Below are 24,128 nucleotides of genomic sequence, written 5' to 3' on the forward strand. Positions count from 1 at the left end.
CAAAAACGTGAACTTGTGAAACAACATGGAGTATGGCAGCTTGGGCCTCCTTGGGCATAATCCGTCAGGCAGTTAGTAGGCTGGGGAGGGAGGCAGGGCCACATATTCTGTGAATTAAGTCTATTTCATAATACTTTCATTAGTATAGAAATATTGCCATGTGCTACCTGGCTCACTTGAAAATGCTGTGTTCCACTTTCTCTTATTCTGAGAGCACAGCTTCTGCATTTGTGTTTTTGGCTGAAGATCTAACCAATTTACGGATGCTATCATCTTCTCTTCCTTTTTGTCATTCATTTTTTCTCTCTCTCTCTCTCTCTTTCTTTCTCTCTTCTCTCTTTCTTTCTCTTTTCTCTCTTTCTTTCTCCCCTCCCTCCCTCCCTCCCTTCCTTCCTTCCTTCCTTCTTTCCTTTACCTTTCTCTATTTATCTGTGGTCAAGTGCACACATGATTGATGGAAAAAAGAAAAAAAATTGTCTTTTAACAAATGAGTTGGTTTATCTGATTCTTGGAGTACTCTTGGTGGTTATTTATTTATTTATTTATTTAGAAGGTCTCACTCTGTTGCCCAGGCTGGAGTGCAGTGGTGCAGTCTTGGCTCACTGCAGCCTCTGCGTCCTGAGTTCAAGTGATTCTTGTACCTCAGCCTCCCAAGTAGCTAGGATTACAGAAGGTAAAAAATTAGTCATGCCATCATGCCTGGCTAATTTGTGTGTGTGTGTGTGTGTGTGTGTATATATATATTTAGCCAAACAGATTGGTCATTATTGTACATATAGCTGGAAGGGAGGGGTGGTCCTGGAGTGAGGACAGGGCTGCCCAATATTTGGGGGGAGGAAGGGACTCTTCTTCCAAATGGGCTTGTCTGGGAACCGGGTTCCCAGGGAGCTGGGCGCCTGGTCCACATGGACCCCCTCCACCTCCCCACATACACTTTGGAAGAAGGGCAGGAGTGAGAAATGCTGGGGGAGAAGGATCCTTTGGTCTGAGATGTGGAGGTGATCATAACAGTTCCCGCCCGCTGGCTGTTTTGTTGACTTTGGAGAGGCCTTCCCCGAACCCAGAGTCGGTCATTACTTGTTCCATCTGAACATCCTCCTCGTCCTCCTGGGGCAGCTGCAGGTATGGGTTGTCCCTGTGGGCTGGAACTTGTAGCCTGTGAGCATGAAGAAGGCCAGGGTGGAGCCCTCCACCAAGAGCTGGTACAGCCACTGCCACTGAAAGGGGACAGCCACCTGCTACAGGATGGCGATGATGCGGGTGAAGTAGATGTAGCAGATGACCGTGACATAGTAATGCTGGAACAGCTTCAGCTTGGCCAGGTTCACCACCACCTTCCCGTCTGTGCCAGACGTGTCCTGGAGATGCCAGATGGACCAGACTACGGGAAACAGGATGGCGCTGCAGCAGATGAGATCCATCAGGAACAAAATCTCCTTCCACAGCACATAGTCACTGGCGCCCTCCTCGCGGGACTCGATGCCGATGTAGGCCACGTTGGCCAGGACCTGCATGGGGATCATGATCCTAAAGACCTTCTTCTCCTTATCCGACAGGACATACTTGATGAAGGCCCAACCTGAGCCGATCAGGGCGACGGTGATGAAGAGAAGGGCACCCTTCAGCAGGTGTGTGATGTAGTACATGACGGCAAGGCCTTCGATGGGGTGGCTCTGGCTGTTGATGAAGCAGTAGTTGATACTATGGAAGAGGAGAGAGATGTTCTTGGTGAAGGCCAAGGCCACCATGAGCCAGTGGATCTTGAAGACGCTGTACATGTTCCTGCAGAGGATGGACACCCAGAAGATGCCAGCGGCCAGGAAGCAGACGGACATGACTATGTAGAGCTTGAAAAGGGGCATCTCCGCTGCCGACAGGAAGCCATCGGGATTCTTCTCCTGGATCATCACCGTGATGTCAAATGGATGCTCCTTTCCTGGCACTGAATTGTTGCAGTTGTGGAAGTTCAGGCTGTACTGGCCTTCTTCCGCCTGAGAGCCGATCACCACGTGGAAACTGAAGTTGTAGGAGTTGTTGAGGTGGCTCAGGCCCGACACCAGCTCCTTGTCCTTCCCGCTAGGACCCTGAGACGCTGCGGGTGTTGACTTGGGCTTGCTGGCTGCAGAGGTCCCTCCACCATCCACCTTGCGGGGGACTGTGGCCTGTGGCTTTGGGAGCCCTGGTTCGGAGGGCACTTCGGGGAGGAGCCTGGGAAAGATAAACAACTTCTGCTCTCCATACTTCGCACCTGGACCTTCAGATCCTTGGTGTTGATGAGGAACAGGACCAGGAAGCTGCTACTGTTTTTCTGGAGAGGGCAGTCCTGGAAATCCCGGGTTGAATAGGAGCGAACTCTGCCAGATCGAACCCGGCTGAGACTGAACCCCACCAGCAAGGACTTCTGCTTCCTGGAGGCCCAGCCGCAGGAGGCTCAACTCCACCACCAGGGAGCCGTTGGTGTAGAAACTGAAGCTGTTCAGCTGGATGTCTGCTCGCTTCTGCCCCTCGGAGGGCCTGGCCTTCACCTTCTGAAAGAACTTTTAGATTCCAGTTGAGCTCTCAGCAACATTTCAATGGAACCCCCCAAATCCCATTAAGTGCCCCGAGGACCCCACTCTATAGCTCCCCCAGGACCCCGCTGTGTGGCTCCAGGGTCTTTAGCGCCCCAAAAGTGATTCCAAGAATTAAAAGGACTAAGACCCAACTGGGGGGGATGGGGTGTAGTCCCCCAATTTTTGTATTTTTAGTAGAGATGGGGTTTTACCATGTTGGCTAGGCTGACCTGACCTCAAGTGATCCTCCTGCCTTAGCCTCCCAAAGTAGTGAGATTACAGTCATGAGCCACCACACCCAGCCCTATTGGAGTTTCTTTTTTTTAAAGCTTTCCCTGGATTTATTTGACATGGCCTCTCTTAGGAGAGATGAAGCTGCATTTGGATGTTAGTCCATTCATTAATCCATCATTTGCTCTTCATTGTTCAGCCCATATCCCGAACACCAGTTTATCTGTAAGCTTCTTGGCCCTCCTCCTGTTTCATGTAGGAGGACCCATTGTGCCTCTCCATTCTCATCCTCTTGCACTCTCCTCCAGGAGCACTGTCCTCCATTCACCCTGAGCTTCCAGTCTTTTCCTCTAAAAACTGTGCTCCTTGATGTCTCTGTGACTTTGTGCATGCTGATCCTGGTGCTCGGAATGCTTTCTCCCGCTGTCTTGATGTAATGGTGCTTAGCTTTTAAGTCCCTGCCTAAATGTTACCCACTTTGAGAAGCCTCATTTTAATTCTCCAAGTAGAGTTGGCTGTTAGTGCTTTCCTGTAGTTGACTTTTTTGTTTTCCCTTTATTCTAAACTTACCACCATTTCTTTTCTTTTATGTTTCCCCCAAATAGACTGTTCATGTCCTTGATGGCAGGGTCATGTCTTATTCCAGAAGTTAGCTCAGTGCCTGACATTTGACTGATGCTTAATACATTTATATTGAATAAATATTTACTTATTGACTGAATAAAGGATCCAGATACTGTCTTTTGAAGAAGAGTCGGGGGAACGTCAGTCATTAGAACTTGAAAGAAAACTAGTCGCCTAGAATTTTGGCTATAGATTTATACCTATCTAGAGACAGCGTTCTGCAATGGTATTAGCTTCAGCTCCCTTTTAGTTTTCACTTTTGAAACCACTCGTTGCTGATACTCAAATAAAACAAAACAAAAATCTGATCAATATAACAACTCTAATTCCCAGTAGTTTGTAAGTGATTCCTTCTGGCCTGTGACATCATGGGACTCTGCAGCCAGGACCTCCCCCCCACATATGAGAACAGTTGTTCTTTGCAGATGGGGAAAGAAATGGGTTCCAGATATGAGGTCACCGTGTGAAATATACAACACTGTAAATAAGATTTTCATAGGCAGAGAAACAGAGTCCATCTGCTGCTTGATATAAACTTTATGTGTGCAGGCCTTGCTGGGTAAGGTAAAAGGCCAGACAAGAAAGGATGTTTTAATGCTGATGGAGAAAAATTAAGTGTATTAGAGATACTTGGAAACTTTTGTTAACTTTTGTATTCAAATTCATCTCTTTTGACCTCTTTTTTTTCCTCCCCATCCAGAGAAGAAACTTTTATCGAGATATAGTAGGGGGATTTAAAAAAAATAGGAGTAGAGTATTTTTATTTTGTTTTCAATACCTTAACCAATACTTTGATATTTCATTCGTATTTTTTCCTATGTGAGTTTCCAGTGTTTGAAGCGACAATAACAGTAACACATGATCATGTATGTGTAGTTTTGAAGTTGAAAAAAAATTCTCACATCAAAAAATGTATTTCATTTCTCTCTTCATAGGGGGGAGTACTGAGAGGTTGTTATAGGAGATGTTGGGAGAGATTAGAGTAGGGGATAGACAAGCCTGGAAGGGGCTCCAGTTTAGGGTGATGATCAAGGTGACATGGGTATGAAGATGGTAGAATTGGCTGTTTCAGATCCCAAAAGATGCTTTGGCTAAAGGAAGTTCAGGCTAAGCCCCCAGAGCTGCCTTAGTTATGATGTCGGAGTTCCTTTTAGAATAGAATATTGGTGTGAAGTTGTTATTGGCTCTCTAAAAAAATCCTAGTCCAGGAAGATAGAGGACAGGATGAACTAGTTTCTAGGACAAACAAACAAACATTTGTTTGTTTGTTAGTTTGTTTGTTAGTTTCTTAACAAACAAACAAGCATTTGTTAAGAGTGAAATCAGGCAGGGTGTGGTGGCTCACCCCTGTAATCCCAGCACTTTGGAAGGCTGAGGTGGGGAGATTGCTTGAGGCCAAAAGCTTAAGACCAGCCTGGGCAACATAGTGAGCCTTCATCTGTACAAAATAAAAATCAGCCAGGCATGGTGATGTGCACCTGTATTCCTAGCTACTAGGGAGGCTGAGGCAGGAGGATCACTTGAGCCCTGGAGTTGGAGGCTGTGGTAAGTCATGATCATGCCATTGTGCTCCAACCTGGGCAACAGAGTGAGACCCTGTCTCTCTCTCTCTCTTTTTTTTTTTAAGAAGAGTAAAGTCAGCTGGAGAATACTTGGGGATGAATTAAAGATGAGGGGGAATAGATGTGATGTTATAGCGGAATGCCCAGTCACTCAGAAGGGAGAGATGATATTCATAACATTAATACTGGGGGTGATGAAAGAACTTCAGCTCTGCAGGCATTAATTAATTAGTGCAACAAATGTTTCTTGACTTCTTACTCAGTGCCAAGCATATACCAGTGAGCAAGTTAGGCAAGTCACTGGGGAGGTAAGGAAAAACAACTAAAGAAAAAGAGAAGAAATTAGACTGATCATTGCTGATAAGGAAATGGGAAAGGTGAGAGAGATTATAGAGAGAACCTCTTTAGTAGAGTTGTTAGGGAAAGCCTCTGTGAGATGATCTGTGGGTTGTCTGAGATGAGAATGAAACAGCCAATTGAAGAATTAGGAGAAGAACGTAGGTGGAAAGCTCAGCTAGTAGAACAGCAGCAAGCAGGGGAAGGCTTGGTGGTTCTGAGAAATGAGAAGGAAGCCTGTTGGAACATTGTGAGCAAGGGGAGTTATATGATGGGACAAGTGGAGAGTTAGGCATCAGCCAAGTCATGTAGGGTCTCTAGGCTATGCTGGAGAATTGGATTTTGTTTAAAGAGCAGCAGGAAGTCACTGAAGGCTGTTAAGCAGGAGAAGAAAATAATCTGTTTCATGCTTTGAACATATCTCTCTGGGAATTGTGAGATGAATAGACTAGAGTGGGAGCTGAGAGGCCACTCAGGAAGCTATCAAAGTAAACCAGGTCAGAAAACATGGAGATGGGAACAAGAAGGTGGCAGTGAAGGTGGATGTGGGGCTAGAACTGATATGACATGCTGGTGGGTGAGATATGGAAGGTGAGGCAGAGGGAGGCATCCCTGACGCTTGCTGAGTTTTCGAATTGAGCGGCTGGCTGGTGTTGCCATTAAGCAAGACGGAGAAAAGCAAGGGTTGGAATGAGTTTTTGGGTAAGAGGGACAGCTGGCATACATGAGTGAAGAGGCCCTGGTGGTGAGTGTGGCAAACAGAGAGAGAGAGGCTGTTCACAGTAGTGGAGAGCATGGACTCTGGAGCCAGACTGTCTGACCTTGAATGTGATGTGAAAGCAGGCAATTTTTTTAACCTCTCAGTGCCTCAGTTTCCTCCTCTGTAAAAACAAGGATAACAGTATCTACCTCATAGGGTTGTTGTGAGGGTTAAATTAGCTGATCGATATAAAGCTCTTCCAAGAGTGTGTGGCACGTCATATACCTGCATAAGTGGCACTTGAGTTTTGTTTTTATTACTATAAGAGGAGTGTCTGTTATTCAGGTTAGGTGGTTGCTGTCATTTGGAGAACCCTGTCCAAAGCTGTTAGATCTTACGATTTTTCAAGAATATCTGGAACTATGTATTTTATATGTGTGAAATTCCTCAGTTTTAAGGACTCTCAAGCCAAATACAGTATGTTTGTGATTGCCAGTTAGACTGATTTAGCCCAGTTGTGTGGTGTTTTTCTATGGTACTGTTTAGCTCCTTGGGTACAGGAAGTGAGAAAGCAGATAGCTGGGGTTAGTTGAGAGTAGAGAATCAAGGGTAAAATCTTCAAGGTCTTTTGCTGGTTGAGTATCAGAGTAAGAGGTTTGTTTAGGATTTGCAAGGTTAAGTGATAATGACAGGCCATGGCAATTAGGTTGCTAGAGAAGGGAGTAAACAGTGGGAGGACAATGAATGGTGACACGTGGTCACAGCTTTGGGTTGGAGATCTTAGTGAAATTGAAGAGTTGTTGAAATGGGGTTTTTACCATAAGTAGACAAAAGACTGCCATCGGAAAGTGTGATATTTGAATTTTTTTTTTTTAAGTGGTGTCATTAGTAGTGCTGACGGGATCCAGGCTGTGAACATGGGAGAGAGTAGGTGGGGTAGAAGAGCAAATGGTAGTTAGAGTGACAGGCTGGGGTTGCTTGGTCTTCAACATGGATGTGAAGTCCCAAAAATATATATGGGAGTAAGGATAGAGAGGAAGGCAGTGAGCTGCTAGTCAAAATGTTAGTGAATTGGAGCTTTGACCCACCTGTAAGTTTGAGGATGACAGCACCAAGGAGGTGCTAATGATATGAACTGCAAAGGATCTGGGATTTTTGAAAGAGATTGGAGGAAAAAATACTTTTAAAGCCATGATGGGAAAGCAAAGAGCCCTTCCTCACCTGGTCCCTGAGATATATGGGTTATGAGAGATAAAATAGACACCCTTTGAGAGCACTCAGGGAAGCAATAACATCAGGGAACAGCCAGGTTTCGATTAAGGGGAAGAATCAGGAGCATCCGGAGAAGAGATGGAGACTATGGGATTCTCACTGATCAAGTTCCAGGCCTAGGGAAGTGCTTTAGGAAGAAGATGGGAGATGGGCAATTGGGTCAGATTAGGGGATGGCTATAGAAATGAAAGCCAGCCAGGCACGGTGGCTCACACCTGTAATCCCAGCACTTTGGGAGGCCAAGGTGGGCGGATCATGAGGTCAGGAGATTGAGACCATCCTGACTAACATGGTGAAACCCCGTCTCTACTAAAAATACAAAAAATTAGCCGGGTGTGGTGGTGGGCGCCTGTAGTCCCAGCTACTCGGGAGGCTGAGGCAGGAGAATGGCGTGAACCCAGGAGGCGGAGCTTGCAGTGAGCTGAGATCCGGCCACTGCACTCCAGCCTGGGAGACAGCAAGACTCCGTCTCAAAAAAAAAGAAATGAAAGCCTTGGACTTTTGTAGGTGAGTAAGACAAGACATCTGTGGGAAGTATCCTTTGGTTAAAAGACCATTTGTTTTTGACAGACTTTACTGTCAGCTGCTTCTCTCAGGCTATAGAAACAACTCTGGTCTGCTGCGGAGCTCTGGGGAGTTTCTGCTTTTTTAGTGTGATCTGCATTCTCTCAAGGGCTGTGTTTCTGAGGTCCAGTTCTTCAGAGTTATGCTTCAGTCAAATTTACAAATGCTATTGTGGAACAAGGTTTCTCTTCTTCCTTGTGTCCTTTTGTATATATTGGGAGGTTTGGGATAGAGAATCAAGGGTAAAATCTTCAAGGCCTTTTTAATACCTTTTCTTTTGAATAGAGCCTGGATGCAGCCTTGAGCAACCTGTCTCTTTTCCCTGGGCCCAGCCTAACCTGTCTGAGTGCCGTGTAATTAAAGACATTTTCAAAGCTAGAGGCATTCTCATCTCCATACTTCTTCATTTGCTAACCATTCACTGAGCTACAAGGGATGATAGAAGAATAGGAATTGAAAAAAAAACTTAGGCCAGAGAAAAGCATCTGGAATCAGCAAAGGAAATTGTTAAACATTTAATTTCAATGAACTGACTTTCGTTTGTTTGGAGTCTCTTCCCCTCATGAGACTGTCCGCTGTGTGACGGTAGAGACTGTTGTTAGTCTCCCTTTTTACCCCATCACTTGACATGGTGCCTGCCATGCTATTTGTTAGGAAATATTTGTTGAGTGAGTGGATGAATATTTAGGATAAATGTAAGTTTTTTCCCTCCTTCCCTTAACAAGAAACAGCTGTCTAGAAGTGGATTTACTGTGACACTCTTAACAAGGGACTGGCCTTGGGGAGCTTTGCCAACCTTATCTCCTGGTCCCTCCCTCTTCTGTGCTAGGCAGAGTTATTGCACAATGGAGAAGAGTTAGTGAGTGCCCTCTTAACCACTTTTGCTAACACAGTGTCCTCTACTATACTTCTCATCTGATTTATTTGCAAATTTTGCTCTTCTGTAAAGGACTAGGTCAGACACCATCTCTGAAGCCTCTTCTGGTGCCCTGGCTATGAAAGTAAGCTGTACCTCTGGTTTATGTTTTCATTTAAAATAGGGACTGAGCTTACTCATTATCTTCCCCATCAGTGTGTCTCAGGGTCTTGAATATAGTCAGTACTCAATAATTAATTGTTGAATTAAGGACTGAATGATCATTTGTAGTAGTCTATTTGAGTGTCTATTTGAGTAGTCTATTTGAATTACATTTGTAATTTAAACATGGTACAGCACAGAAGGAAATTATTTTCTGCTTTATTTTATGCCCTTGCCTGTTTTGTTAATTATGTATCTTTGAGTCTTTAAACGTTTTAGGGGGAAATGTTATTTAAAACACTTTCTCGAGATATCCTTTGAGTTTGGCTGTTAGAAAAATAACTGCTTCCATCCATGTGTTCCAGTGTCCTGAGACTACAGCTGGAACCTGGGGAGCGTTACAGCTTCCTGCAAGAGCCTGAAATACTGAACTGCTATTGAAGAGGCCCCCACCTGCACCCCTGTGTGTAAATAGAAGCAGACCCTGATTTGGTGCTGGAATAACATGAAGTTGAAGGCAGACTGGGTGGCCTGGCTGTTGGAGCCAGGATTCCAGTTTGCATTAAGAGCTGGTTATGGCCATTTTGAATTATTGACTCATTCAGCTCTGCAGAGGGGCCAGAGTAAAAAATAATGCATCCAGTTTCTTAAGGCTCAGTATCTAGGTTGGAAATCAACCTGTATCACTTTGAAAATTGTCACAGAAACAAGCAATTGTGGAAAGGTCTTGGAACTGGGAGAAAAAAAAAAAGGCCTTTATATAGTGAGACACAATTCCCAGGTAATCTGGTTTGTAAAGTCAAGGTTTAAATTTGAAGACTAGCATATAGGGGCACCTAAAAGTCTAATAGTTGCCACTTTCCCACTCTATGCCAGGCTCTCTTGTTCCTTACCTTTGCTTGTTCACACCAAGGTGCCAGTCTAAGCTTTCTGTTTTTGATGGAACCCTCTATTTCAGATATCAACATAAATTGTGTTTCCTGCATTTAATGAACAGTTCTTATACATCTAACTTGTTTTCTCAATTGAACTGTTTAATTTTAAAACTTTTTATTGGAGAATAACATACATATGGAAAAATCATAAATATATAGCTAGATTTTCACAAGCTTTATTTTTTGTTTTAAAGGGTGTATTGAGAATTAATCCAAAGAAGTTTCATGAAGCCTTCATTCCTTCCCCGGTAAGTTCAATAAATTTATAATAAACTTAATGTCACATTTCATTTTTTAGATGTGCTCTGAAACTGAAATCATATATTCTGACTAAAAAGCAGAGTAGTGAAGCAAAATTGAGGATGGGCAAAGATTTGTTTCAAATTTAAATAAACAAAATTTTCTTTTGGTTAACAACCCCTTCTGCCAGTCTTAAAATCGCATGCCAAATGAAAGGGATGGCATTTGTTACAAGGCTGCAAAGAGCAGCTGGACCCAGGCAGACTACCCACCAGTTTGTGTAATTGAACGCCCTTGGTTTATGGCTTAAAAGGATTTATGATTTTTTCCACTGATTTAAGTTAATCTTTCCTAAACAAATATGCTATCTACTATGGATCTATTGCATGAGCTAATCTGAACATTTGTCCAAAAATAATGTGTAATGCTTTTTTTTGCGGGGGGTCAGAGTTTCTCACTTCACTTTCGTGCAGGTGATAGAGCTTCATACAAGGCTCTTTACCGTTGGGTCCTTCAGATCCTTTCTTACATTTATGACTCATTTTAAGAGGCTCTTTCCACTTAAATTAAGTTCATACTGACATATAGTTAGCAGCAGTTCTCTAGAGAAGGTTTGATTGAGCAAAACTAGGAGAGCAATATTCTTAAATTCCTGACCTAACTTTTCCAGGATACCATAAATAGAGTAGCTATAGAATCATAGATTTTTCACAGTGAAAGAGACCAAACTTATGCTTATAGATGACGAAATGGAATACATATATTTTAATTAACATATTTTATTATTTTAAATGACAGTAAGTTTAGTGAGAATATAGGTTCAGTCATGTACTTTATAAATGTTGTTATTACAGATTGAGCACCCCTTATTTGAAACACTTGGGACCACAAGTATTTTGGATTTGGAATTTTTTTTTTTATTTTGGAATATTTACATTACATACTTACACTGAAATCCAAAATGCTCCAGTGAGCATTTTCTTTGAGTGTCAGGTCAGTGCTTAAAAGTTTTATATTTTGGAACATTTCAGATTTTATATGCTCAAGTGATATTATTGTTATTGTTACAATAACCTTATGACCTGCTGTCAAGCTCAGTTTAGTCCTTTTCCCCTGCCTTTGAAATCCAGGGACTCACATTGCATCCAAGTTCAAGTCTTACCCATTGAATCAGATGAAAGGTATCACTGGCATTCACATTACTCTTTCTCCGTCATATTCTGTTCCCGTGAGAGAAAATGGCATATGTCTTGACCCTGGAACTTGAGTTGTAAAATTGGGTTGTAGAATTGAGGGTCAGCTTTGAGGTGGTAACTTGGCTGCAAGAGCAGTTCTCGCATATACTAGAAGTGCAGTTTACATATGTATTAGTTTCCAGAGTTTGCTCATAAGGTTAAATTTACATCCAGGAATCATAAAAACTACCCATGAAAATCTCTTAGGAAGGTGCTATGTTGGAGGCGGATAAACCATCTCTCAGTATGCCCTGCATAACCAATGTTTTTTTCCCATAAAGAAAGCATAACTGTTTCTTCAAGAATATACCAGTTGAAGGAACTTGATTGTATTAGGAGCGCTCATGTATGAAAGACACAGATTTTTAAGCATGAAAATATCACTCGATGTAGTTAGTTCATCTTAAGAGGCAGCTGGGAACTGGGTAGACTCAGACCTCTTGTCTCTTGTGCATGCTTAAGTTTGCTCTTGTTGATGGCAATGATAAGGGGAACTACAGCATTCTGAAAATTTTGCTGCTCCCTCTCTTGCCTGAATACATGGTATAGGATTTCCCTAAGTTAAATCCCTATTGGGCTGGCTCCTAGCAAGTGTGGGACCTAGGACAGAAGTAGAAAAGAAGGCACACATACCTTAAATCAAATACTGATAAGTTAGACCTCACACCCACCATCAAGTAAAATATATTATTCTATATGTTCCTTGCCAAATACACCTTCATATACCTGAGTTCAAATGTAGAATTCTCAGATTTCTTGCAGCTCCATGCTGAAGCATGTCTCCACCTCTAGCTTGCCCGTCTTCCCTTCTCGGTGCTAGCTGCCTGTCCCCTTGTGACTCCCTTGCATTCAGTGAGGGCCCTTTCATGCACAAATGTGGGCATCCTGTCCCACATATCTAAGCTATGTCCATACCCATTAGAAATACCTGTTCTTTAGCCAGCCGCCATGTTGAGGGGGTGCCTCCGGTGTTGGGGGAGTGCCTGTATATGTCCTGGAGGCAGGCTTGGGGCTGCTTATTTTAGGGAAGCACATCCATTTGGCCCTGTGAACTCCTTGTCTGATGGGGAGGGGTGTGGCTGGAGCAGAGCCAGAGCAGAGTTGCTATGGTTCCTGCAAGCTAAATTCATGTAATTTACATCTGCAAATGATGTATCTCCATGGTTTAACCTGGCTTGTTAAAGAAAGCTAAGAAGCAAAAGCAAAAGGTGGTGATGTTTTAAAAGCTCATAGTTGCTCTCCTACTTAAAATTGTATTCTTGCTATGTCATATTTAGAAATTTTTAGACAGTTGCGATATTAGGATTGGCTTATTTCTATGCTTCTTTTATTCTTTTATTTGGCTCCCGCTTGAGTAGTGATAGTGTCTCAGAGAGAGAAAAACAATTCACCTCTCGGTAATTAAGAATAGATCATAAGAGCTGCCAATCAAGGCCCGTTGCAAGTGATTATAGACACTCTGGTTTTGGACACGGGAACAGTCCTACAGTCTTGCTTTGTGGGTTTCAGTTTTCAGAAGCATTATAGAAAGCAATTGAAAAGGGCAATAATAGAGGCAACAGATTACTCATATATAAAGCCCACAACCAACTGTGGTCTAGATTTCTGAGTATACATAGCTCATATCCATGTCAAATATGAACTTGTATTAACTGGAAACTTGACTTAGGTTCATTATAACTTCTACTGATAGAAAGTTGATTTTCATTTTATGACAAATATAAAATATATGGGATGAAAAATGCCCACAGATACTGAGAAGTAGAATGTCAGAACCAGGGCCTAACTGTTACTGGCTTAAGCTAGGAGCATAAAGGCAGGAATGAATATGACAGAAGATGAGGCTTTTGCTCTGACAGTAGGACATACAGTGGCTTCCTCATTTGTAAAATGAGGGGATGGACTAAATGTTGTCGAATGTTCCTCACATTCTAAAGTTTTTAGAGAGACAAAAATAGAGATTTGATTAAATTATTTAGGTTTGCTCTTACTGACTCTAAAAGTGGTTGTGAATTTACACAATGTCATTTGCTATACTAAAATATCTCCCTGGGTCAACAGGTGAAGAACAGTGAATTAATCATCAGGTATAAAATAATACTTTGTTCTGGGGGAACTTGACTTAGGTTCATTATAATTTCTACTGACGGAAAGTTGGTTTTCAATTCATGACACATCTAAACTATACGAGATGAGTAACTTACGTGTACTTGCTAGTTTTGTGAGGTTCTCAATAAAAATGAAATACAGAATGTGAGTAAAGTCGTGACTTTCAAGCAAACCAAGATAAAATGATATTATTGACAGGCCTTTTATCCTATTTGGGGATAGGATAAAGAGGAGAAAATTGATCAGATGGAAAAACCTGTCATTTTTAAAAAGCACAGTTTCTATTCTGAATTATGTAAATCTAAGAAGCTCTCTAACTTTTTAATGCATCTTGTCATAGGAGGCACCCTTTGTACAGCGATGGAATTTATTTTTGGTCCAAAGGGGACTGTTTCATCAATGAAGGATGCTATGACCATCGTGGCATACTTGTGTTGTCTTCCTTCCTACAGTCCCCTAAGTCTTTAGTCTGACTACCCATGCCCTTCTCCCAGTTCCTTTATTTTTCCTCCAGGGATGTTCATTATCTAGTTTTCTTTCTTTTTTTTTTCTATTACCTATTATTCTTTCTGATGGGTAGAACAAGACTTCTGGCGTTCAAACAAAGAGCTGAAATATTTGGCCTTAAAAAGTGGTTAAAAGAGATGACTCGAACTTTTACTATTGAGCAGTTCCCAAGCTTAGTATCTTTAAAATAAGAGATTCAGCGACAGATCAGTCTTCTGAATGAATCAAGGAAGAGCTGAGTAGTGATGCAGTAGCTATAGATTTTTGTGTTGTCTGAGGTTCAGCTGAGCCCTGCTTTCCTTAGTTTCCTGGGATTGTAAGGTGATGGTACTGTCATCCCATCAATCTGAAATCTCTGCGCTGCCAAAGGGTGGTTGTAGCTGCTTATAATAGAGGCATTTCATTGCATATGTTTGACACATGAGTATGGGTTAGGGTGACCTCCAAACAGCCCACTTTTCATTCCAAGGAGGTCTGAGAGATCCTATTGCGTTTTGAATTGCAAAAGGCAGCAATAGATGGTGATGTGCCATATTTCAGTTGTTCACTCTCTGTTTACTGGCTGTCTCTTCCAGATCTCTCTGAGAAGCTTGTCAAGAGGTCAACTACAGTCATGTTTTGTGGCTAACACAGTAGCTTTTCCTCGGGGACTAGGGTGGGGTCGGTTTTGGCAGAGTGTGCAGCCACAGCTGTCAGCCCATAGCTAAACTGGAAATTGAGCAGAAAAACTGTTCTAGAAGATCTCTAATGGTTTGTAAGTGGAAACTGTAAAAAATGCTGAGTGACTAAAATCTACCCCCCCCCCCCGCCTTTTTGATTTGGTGATTTTGGGATATTAATTTTAACTTTAACTAAAGTTTCATAGTAATCACCTTCAGTCCATTGAGTGTTATGTTAAATCTTATCTATGTCAGGTGTCCCTATTAGAAAAATTTGAGTGATGGTTTTCCAGACCCTTTTGCTGTCATCTCCTGTAAGAAAAAGTATTTTACTTCTTTCTTATTCTCTGAAAAAGAGCACATCATATAAACTCGTAGAGAATAGAAGGATAAGAGTACATGTTTGTTGGTGAAACATTTTGAAAATATTTCATTTTCTCAGGAACCCTGACTGCTGCAGAAGGCCTGCATTTCCTTAGCTATTTTGTTTATTTAAAATTACAAAGTAATTTGGATTACTAAGAAGACTCTGGCACCTATTTAAGCCAAGAAGTTGACACTTGGGGAGTTCACTGGGGAGCCACATTATTTAAAGTGGTTTGTCTCTGAGTGAGTGAGGGTGAAAGTGTCTGTACCTTGTGTTCATTGTCTGGAGTTCACAGTGGTCCTAAGTCGGCACAGTCGGTAGAGTGTGAAGATCATGTGATGAACCTCATATTACATCTCTTTCTTTCTCTTCTTTGCCCTCTGCTTAGGTCTCCATAAAAACAACCACAACTTACTCTCTCTGCCACTTTCTTGGGGGGCATTATGAATTTGCTGGTTTCCTCCTAGAGAGCCCAAATCTTAGAACCATTGCTGCTCCTGCCCTCAGTTTGTTTTCTTGCGGGAGATTATATGTTGTTCCTCTTCTGTTCTCTTGCATACCTTTTATTTTTATACTTCCTTGATATGTTAAAAATTCATTTAGTATTAAAAAGGTATCCACATGCTTTATTTAATACAAAAAAGGATAGCCTAAGAATAACTTGCTGTTTTCTATTTCAGTTATGAAAGCATGCAATCTGTTTTTTGCTTTATGTGTTTTTAAGCTCACTATTGTCTTATTTCTTTTTCCAACCTAGGATGGTGATCGAGACATTTTTATTGATGGGGTTGTTGCTCGTAATAGAGCCTTAAATGGGGATCTGGTGGTCGTGAAACTACTTCCCGAGGAGCAGTGGAAGGTGAGTTAAATTTTCCCTTTCTAATTATAGATTTCTTAGGACCTTTCACATTCCATGGTGCACCAACAAGGCATCATAAACTGGAGGAGTCACAGACCCCTCAGGCGCTGTGGTAAGATTGGGTGTGATCCTGGAAGCATGCAACTGAAAGCTTGGAACTTAGAAGCATCTGCTGGGCAGATTGTGAATCATCTGAGTTGTTCGCCCTGCTCCCTCTCTAGTGATCCATCCTCCCTGTCACATGCCTTGCACTGGTTTTTGGTATTCTTTTGAATAAATACTGAGGGCCCATTCAAACTTGGTATGTATTATTTTCCTACATCCTATGCAGGGAGAACTAGAAAGACAAAGCCATGGAGACAGTGGCAGTCCCCACGCATTTCTGCTGCCTCCAGTGGAAAACCCAGGCAATACATATGGAGTTCTGTTGGCCCAGTTTGGTGATTGGGTGATTGGCAGATAAAAATAGTTTGTCTGTGTTTTTATGAATCAGGGATTTAGTGGCAGAAGAAGATGTTTTTAATATGAGAATATTTTAGGTTTCAGTCTCCATCTATGTCTATTAATTGGAAAGGAAGATATGGTTTTAGTGTTGATGGCTGTTTTAAATAAAAGTAAGGATCAGACATTGGAATGATTTGTGGTGACTGTCTTTGAATTGTCATGTAGGATTGGAGACTTGTATATCTAAGTCTGAATTTGTCTTCATATCATTTGTTTTATTTGGCTACATTCGTTGGTACTCAAGAATTTGGTGTTCTTCAATAAGATGTGTTATAGAGTAGTGATTAAAAGTATGGGCTTTTAGGCTAGGCTACTTAGATTTGAATCTCATCTCTGCCATTCATCTCTATAACTTTGAGCGAATTGTACAACCTTTTTGCTTCAAAGGTCTCATCTGTAAAATGGGAATAATCATGGTACCTACTTCATAGGTTTGTCATGAGAATTAAACGAGAATACATGTAAAAATTTTAGAATAGTACCTAAAAATCTTAGAATGGCAGGAACTCAAGAAATGTTCTTATTAGCTTTTCCAGAAAAGATGTGATGTGCACCACTGCACTCCAGCCTGGGCGATGGAGCTAGACTCTGTCTCCAAAAAAAAAAAAAAAAAAAAAAAAAAAAAAAAAAAAAAAATGTGATGTGAGGAGCACCATTTTATCTCAGAGCTTTGTTGAGGAATACATTATTTTTAATCTGATACAACTGAAGTAATTGAATTATAGCTATATGCCAGGTATTCATAGGGTGTAGGGAATTCAGTCATGATTAGGACTGACATAGTTCTTGCCCTCATGGAGCTTATAGTTTAATGGGGACTGCAGGTAGGAAAAGACAGATACTGATCACATTTATACAAATCTAAGTGTAATTTTAATTAATGCTGTGAAGTGCAGGTTTTTTTTTTCTTTCTTTTTTTAAAATTATACTCAAGTTCTGAGATACATGTGCAGAATGAGCAGGTTTGTTACATACGTATACATGTGCCATGATGGTTTGATGCACCCATTAACCCATCATCTACATTAGGTATTTCTCCTAATGCTATCCCTCCCCTTGCCCCCACCCCCCAAAAGGCCCCCTTGTGTGTGATGTTCCCCTCACTGTGCCCATATGTTCTCATTGTTCGACTCCCACTTATGAGTGAGAACATGTGGTGTTTGGTTTTCTGTTCCTGTGTTAGTTTGCTGAGAATGATGGTTTCCAGCTTCATCCATGTCCCTGCAAAGGACATGAGCTCATTCTTTTTTATGGCTGCATAGTATTCCATGTGTATATGTGCCACATTTTCTTTATCCAGCCTAACATTGATAGGCATTTGGGTTGGTTCCAAGTCTTTGCTATTATGAATAGTGCTGCAATAAACATATGTGCGCATGTATCTTTATAGTGCAATGATTTATAATCCTTTGGGTATATACCCCATAGTGGGATTGCTGGGTCAAATGGTATTTCTAGTTCTAGATCCTTGAGGAATCACCACACTGTCTTCCACAATGGTTGAACTAATTTATACTCCCACCAACAGTGTAAAAGCATTTCTATTTCTCCGTATCCTCTCCAGCATCAGTCGTTTCCTGACTTTTTAGTGATTGCCATTCTAACTGGTGTGAGATGGTTGCATTTCTCTAATGACCAGTGATGATGAGCTTTTTTTATATGTCTGTTGGCCACATAAATGTCTTCTTTTGAAAAGTATCTGTTCATATCCTTCGCCCACTTTTTGATGTTTTTTTTTTTTCTTGTAAATTTAAATTCCTTGTAGATTCTGGATATTAGCCCTTTGTCAGATGGATAGATTGCAAAAATTTTCTCCCATTCTGTAGGTTGCCTGTTCACTCTGATGATAGTTTCTTTTGCTGTGCAGAAGCTCTTTAGTTTAATTAAATCCCATTTGTCAATTTTAGCTTTTGTTGCAATTGCTTTTCGTGTTTTAGTCATAAAGTCTTTGCCCATACCTATGTCCTGAATGGTATTGCCTAGGTTTTCTTCTAGGATTTTTATGGGTTTAGGTCTTATATATAAACCTTTACTTCATCTTGAGTTAATTTTTGTATAAGGTGTAAGGAAGGAGTCCAGTTTTAGTTTTCTACATATGGCTAGCCAGTTTTCCCAGCACCACTTATTAAATAGGGAATCCTTTCCCCATTGCTTGTTTTTGTCAGGTTTGTCAAAGACCAGATGGTTGTAGATGTGTGATGTTATTTCTGAGACATGTATTCTGTCCCATTGGTCTATATATCTGTTTTGGTACCAGTAGCATGCTGTTTTCATTACTGTAGGCTTGTAGTATGGCTTGAAGTCAGGTAGCATGATGCCTCCAGCTTTGTTCTTTTTTCTTAGGATTATCTTGGCTATACAGGCTCTTTTTTGGTTCCATATGAAATTTAAAATAGTTTTTTTCTAATTCTGTGGAGAAAGTCATTGGTAGCTTGATGGGAATAGCATTGAATCTGTAAATTACTTTGGGCAGTATGACCATTTTCACGATATTGATTCTTCCTATCCATGAGCATGGAATATTTTTCCATTTGTGTCCTCTCTTTCCTTGAGCAGTCATTTGTAGTTCTCCTTGAAGAGGTCCTTCAGATCCCTTGTAAGTTGTATTTCTAGCTACTTTATTCTCTTTGTAGCAGTTGTGAACGGGAGTTTGCTCATGATTTGGTGCTCTATTATTGGTGTATAAGAATGCTTGTGATTTTTGCACATTAATTTTGTATCCTGAGACTTCGCTGAAGTTGCTTATCTACTTAAGGAGATTTTGGGCTGAGACGATGGGGTTTTCTAAATATACAATCATGTCATCTGCAAACAGAGATATTTTGACTTCCTCTCTTCCTGTTTGAATACCCTTTATTTCTTTCACTTGCCTGATTGCCCTGGCCAGAACTTCCAATACTGTGTTGAATAGGAGTGGTGAGAGAGGGCATCCTTATCTTGTGCCGGTTTTCAAAGTAAATGCTTCCAGTTTTTGCCCATTCAGTATGATATTGGCTGTGGGTTTGTCATAAATAGCTCTTACTATTTTGAGATATGTTCCAATACCTAGTTTATTGTTTTTAGCATGAAGCGGTGTTGAATTTTGTCGAAGGCCTTTTCTGCATCTATTGAGATAATCATGTGGTTTTTGTCATTAGTTCTGTTTATGTGATGGATTACGTTTATTGATTTGCGTATATTGAACCAGCCTGGCATCCCAGGGATGAAGCCAACTTATCGTGGTGGATAAGCTTTTTGATGTGTTGCTGGATTCGGTTTGCTAGTGTTTTATTGAGGATTTTTGCATTGATGTTCATCAGGGATGTTGGCCTGAAATTTTCTTTTTTTGTTGTGTCTCTGCCAGGTTTTGGTATCAGGATGATGCTGGCATCATAAAATGAGTTAGGGAGGAGTCTCTCTTTTTCTATTGTTTAGAATACTTTCAGAAGGAATGGTACCGCTCCTCTTTGTACCTCTGGTAGAATTCGGCTGTGAATCCATCTGGTCCTGGACTTTTTTTGGTTGATAGGCTATTAATTACTGGCTCAATTTCAGAACTTGTTATTGGTCTATTCAGGGATTTGACTTCTTCCTGGTTTAGTCTTGGGAGGGTGTATGTGTTCAGGAATTTATCCATTTCTTCTAGATTTTCTAGTTTATTTGTGTAGAGGTGTTTATAGTATTCTCTGATGTTAGTTTGTATTTCAGTGGGATCAGTGGTGATCTCCCCTTTATCATTTGTTTATTGTGTTTATTTGATTCTTCTCTCTTTTCTTCTTTATTATTCTGTCTTGTGGTCTATTTTGTTAATGTTTTCAAAAAACCAGCTCTTGGACTCATCGATTTTTTCGAATGGTTTTTCATGTCTCTATCTCCTTCAGTTCTGCTCTGATCTTAGTTATTTCTTGTCTTCTGCTAACTTTTGAATTAGTCTGCGCTTGCTTCTCTAGTTCGTTTAATTGTGATGTTAGGGTGTCGATTTTAAATCTTTCCTGCTTTCTCCTGTGGGCATTTAGTGCTATAAATTTCCTTCTGAAGACTGCTTTAGTTGTATGCCAGAGATTCTGGTACATTGTGTCTTTGTTCTCATTGGTTTCAAAGAACTTATTTATTTTTGCCTTTATTTCATTATTTACCCAGTAGTCATTCAGGAGCAGGTTGTTCAGTTTCCAAGTAGTTGTGTGGTTTTGAGTGAGTTTCTTTTTTTTTTTTTGAGATGGAGTCTCGCTCTGTCGCCCAGGCTGGAGTGCAGTGGTGCGATCTCAGCTCACTGCAAGCACCGCCTCCCGGGTTCAGGCCATTCTCCTGCCTCAGCCTCCCAAGTAGCTGGGACTACAGGCGCCTGCCTCCACACCCGGCTAATTTTTTGTATTTTTAGTAGAGATGGGGTTTCACTGTGTTAGCCAAGATGGTCTCAATCTCCTGACCTCATGATCCGCCCACCTTGGACTCCCAAAGTGCTGGGATTACAGGCATGAGCCACCACACCCAGCCTTGAGTGAGTTTCTTAATGCTGGATTCTAATTTGATTGCACTGTGGTCTGAGAGACTGCTTGTTAAGATTTCTGTTGTTTTGCGTTTGCTGAGGAGTGTTTTACTTCCAATTATGTGGTCAGTTTTAGAATAAGTGTGATGTGGTACTGAGAAGAATGTATATTCTTTTGATTTGGGGTGAAGAGTTCTGTAAATGTCTATTAGGTCCTCTTGATCCCGAGCTGAGTTCAAGTCCTGAATATCCTTGTTAATTTTTTGTCTCATTGATCTATTATTGACAGTGGGGTGTTAAAGTCTCCCACTATTATTGTGTGGGAGTCTAAGTCTCTTTGTAGGTCTCTAAGAACTTGCTTTATGAATCTGGGTGCTCCTGTATTGGGTGCATATATATTTAGGATAGTTAGCTCTTCTTGTTGCATTGATCCCTTTACCATTATGTAATGCTCTTCTTTGTCTTTTTGATCTTTGTTTGTTTAAAGTCTGTTTTATCAGAGACTAGGATTGCAACCCCTGCTTTTTTTTGCTTTCCATTTGCTTGGTAAATATTCCTCCATCTCTTTATTTTGAGCCTATGTGTGTCTCTGCATGTGAGATGGGTCTCCTGAATACAGCACACCGATGGGTCTTGACTCTTTATCCAATTTACCAGTCTATGCCTTTTAATTGGGGGATTTAGCCTGTTTACATTTAAGTTTAATATTGTTTTGTGTGAATTTGATCCTGTCATTATGATGCTAGCTGTTTATTTTTCCCATTAGTTGATGCAGTTTCTTCATAGTGTCAATGATCTTTACGTTTTGGTTTGGTTTTTTTGCGGTGGCTGGTACCAGTTTTTCCTTTGTATATTTAGTGCTTCTTTCAGGAGCTCTTGTAAGGCAAGCCTGGTGGTGACAAAATCCCTCAGGATTTGCTTGTCTGTAAAGGATTTTATTTCTTCTTCACTTATGAAGCTTAGTTTGGCTGGATACGAATTCTGGGTTGAAAATTCTTTTCTTTAAGAATGTTGAGTATTGGCCCCCATTCTCTTCTGGCTTGTAGGGTTTCTGCAGAGAGATCCACTGTTAGTCTGACAGGCTTCCCTTTGTGGGTAACCGGACCTTTCTCTCTGGCTGCCCTTAATATTTTTTCCTTCATTTCAACATTTTTCCTTCATTTCAACTTTTCCTTCGTTTGTGACAATTATGTGTCTTGGGGTTGCCCTTCTCGAGAAGTATCTTTGTGGTGTTCTCTGTATTTCCCAAATTTGAATGTTGGCCTGTCTTGCTAGGTTGGGGAAGTTCTTCTGGATGGTATCCTGAAGTATGTTTTCCAACTTGGTTCCATTCTCCCTGTAACTTTAAGGTACACCAATCAAACGTAGGTTTGGTCTTTTCATATAGTTCCATATTTCTTGGAGGCTTTGTTATTTCCTTTTCATTTTTTTTTTTCTAATCTTGTCGTCATGCTTTATTTTATTAAGTTGATCTTCAGTCTTTGATACCCTTTCTTCTACTTGATCAATTCATCTCTTGATACTTGTATATGCTTCACGAAGTTCTCGTGCTGTGTTTTTTAGCTCCAACAAGTCATTTATGTTCTTCTCTAAACTGGTTATTCTAGTGAGCAATTCCTCTAACCTTTTATCAAGGTTCTTAGCTTTCTTGCATTGAGTTAGTACATGCTCATTTAGCTCGGAGGAGTTTGTTATTACCCACTTTCTGAAGCCTACTTCTATCAGTTCGTCAAACTCATTCTCCATCCAGTTTTGTTCTTTTGCTGGCAAGGAGTTGTGATCCTTTGGAGAGAAGCGGCATTCTGGTTTTTGGAATTTTCAGCCTTTTTGTGCTGGTTTTTCCTCATCTTTGTGGATTTATTTACCTTTGGTTTTTCCTGTTGGTGACCTTCGGATGGAGTTTTTGCATGGTGATCCTTTTTGTTGATGTTGATGCTATTGCTTTCTGTTTGTTAGTTCTCCTTCTAACAGTCAGGCCCCTCTTCTGCAGGTCTACTGGAGTTTGCTGGAGGTCCACTCCAGACCCTGTTTGCTTGGGTATTACCAGTGGAGGCTGCAGAACGACAAAGTTTGCTGTCTCCTCCTTCCTCTGGAAGCTTCATCCCAGAGGGGCACCCACCAGATGCCAGCCGGAGCTCTCCTGTATGAGGTGTCTGTCGACCCCTGCTGGGAGGTGTCTCCGCATCAGGAGGCACAGGGGTCAGGGACCCACTTGAATAGGCTGTCTGTCCCTTATCAGAGCTTGAGTGCTGTGCTGGGAGATCTGCTGCTCTTTTCAGAGCTGGCAAGCAGGAACGTTTGTCTGCTGAAGCTGCACCCACAGCCGACCTTTCCCCCAGGTGTTCTGTCCCACGGAGGTGGGAGTTTTATCTATAAGCCCCTGACTGGGGCTGCTGCCTTTCTTTCAGAGATGCCCTGCCCAGAGAGGAGGACTCTAGAGAGGCAGTCTGGCTATAGGGGCTTTGCAGTGCTGCAGTGGGCTCTGCCTAGCTCAAACTTACTGGTGGCTTTGTTTACACTGCAAGGGGAAAACTGCCTACTCAAGCCTCAGTAATGGTGGATGCACCTCCCCCACCAAGCTTAAGTGTCCCAGGTTGACTTCAGCCTGCTGGCTGGCAGTGAGAATTTCAAGCCAGTGGATCTTAGCTTGCTGGGCTCCATGAGGGTGGAATCTGCTGAGCTAGACCACTTTGCTCCCTGGCTTTAGCCCCCTTTCCAGGGAAGTGAACGGTTCTCTCTTACTGATGTTCCAGGTGTCACTGGGATATGAAAAAAAAAAAAAAAACAACTGCAGCTAGCTTGCTGTCTGCCCAAACAACTGCCCAGTTTTGTGCTTGAAACCCAGGGCCCTTGTGGTATAGGCACCCAAGGGAATCTCCTGGTCTGAGGGTTGCAAAGACCGTGGGAAAAGCATAATATCTGGACCAGAGTACAGTGTTCCTCACAGCACAGTCCCTCATGGCTTCCTTTGGCTAGCGGGGGGAGTTCCCTGACTCCTTGTGCTTCCTGGGTGAGGTAACACCTCGCCCTGCTTTGGCTTGCCCTCTGTGGGCTGCACCCACTGGCTAACCAGTCCCAGTGAGATGAACCAGGTGCCTCAGTTGGAAATGCAGAAATCACCCACCTTCTGCGTTGGTTTCACTGGGAGCTGCAGACAGGAACTGTTCCTATTTGGCCATCTTGTCTGGGAATCCTCTTTTTTCCTTTTGAATTACAGTGAACTTTCCTAGTTCAGATCCACCTCCCAGCTTCATCCCCAGTTGCTGCCAATTGTTGATATGGTATCCTCCCTGGATTCCTTGAAAGCATAGCTAAGGGCTGGCTTCAGAAGTTCTAGGTATATAGGTTGATTTAGGTCGCTTCGTGTTTTCTTGAATCTAGCCTAGTGA

General features: G+C 41.7%; 1 protein-coding gene and 1 pseudogene across 2 annotated transcripts in view; one reads left to right on the plus strand and one right to left on the minus strand.

Moving 5' to 3' along the window:
• The window catches only part of DIS3L2 (DIS3 like 3'-5' exoribonuclease 2), a 441,955-nt gene that overhangs the window by 60,817 nt on the left and 357,010 nt on the right, over positions 1-24,128 (plus strand). The window contains 2 exon segments of the mRNA XM_031651606.1: positions 9,989-10,042; positions 15,669-15,770. Coding sequence (XP_031507466.1) covers positions 9,989-10,042; positions 15,669-15,770 — 156 coding nt within the window.
• LOC101026027 lies at positions 744-8,248 on the minus strand (annotated as a pseudogene). The gene is made up of 2 exons (XR_004176431.1): positions 8,180-8,248; positions 744-2,528 (listed from the first exon to the last, which is right to left on the minus strand). The product of XR_004176431.1 is annotated as a protein GPR108 pseudogene (transcript).

This window comes from Papio anubis, chromosome 10, assembly GCF_008728515.1.
Source record: "Papio anubis isolate 15944 chromosome 10, Panubis1.0, whole genome shotgun sequence".
Taxonomy (NCBI): Eukaryota; Metazoa; Chordata; class Mammalia; order Primates; family Cercopithecidae; genus Papio; species Papio anubis.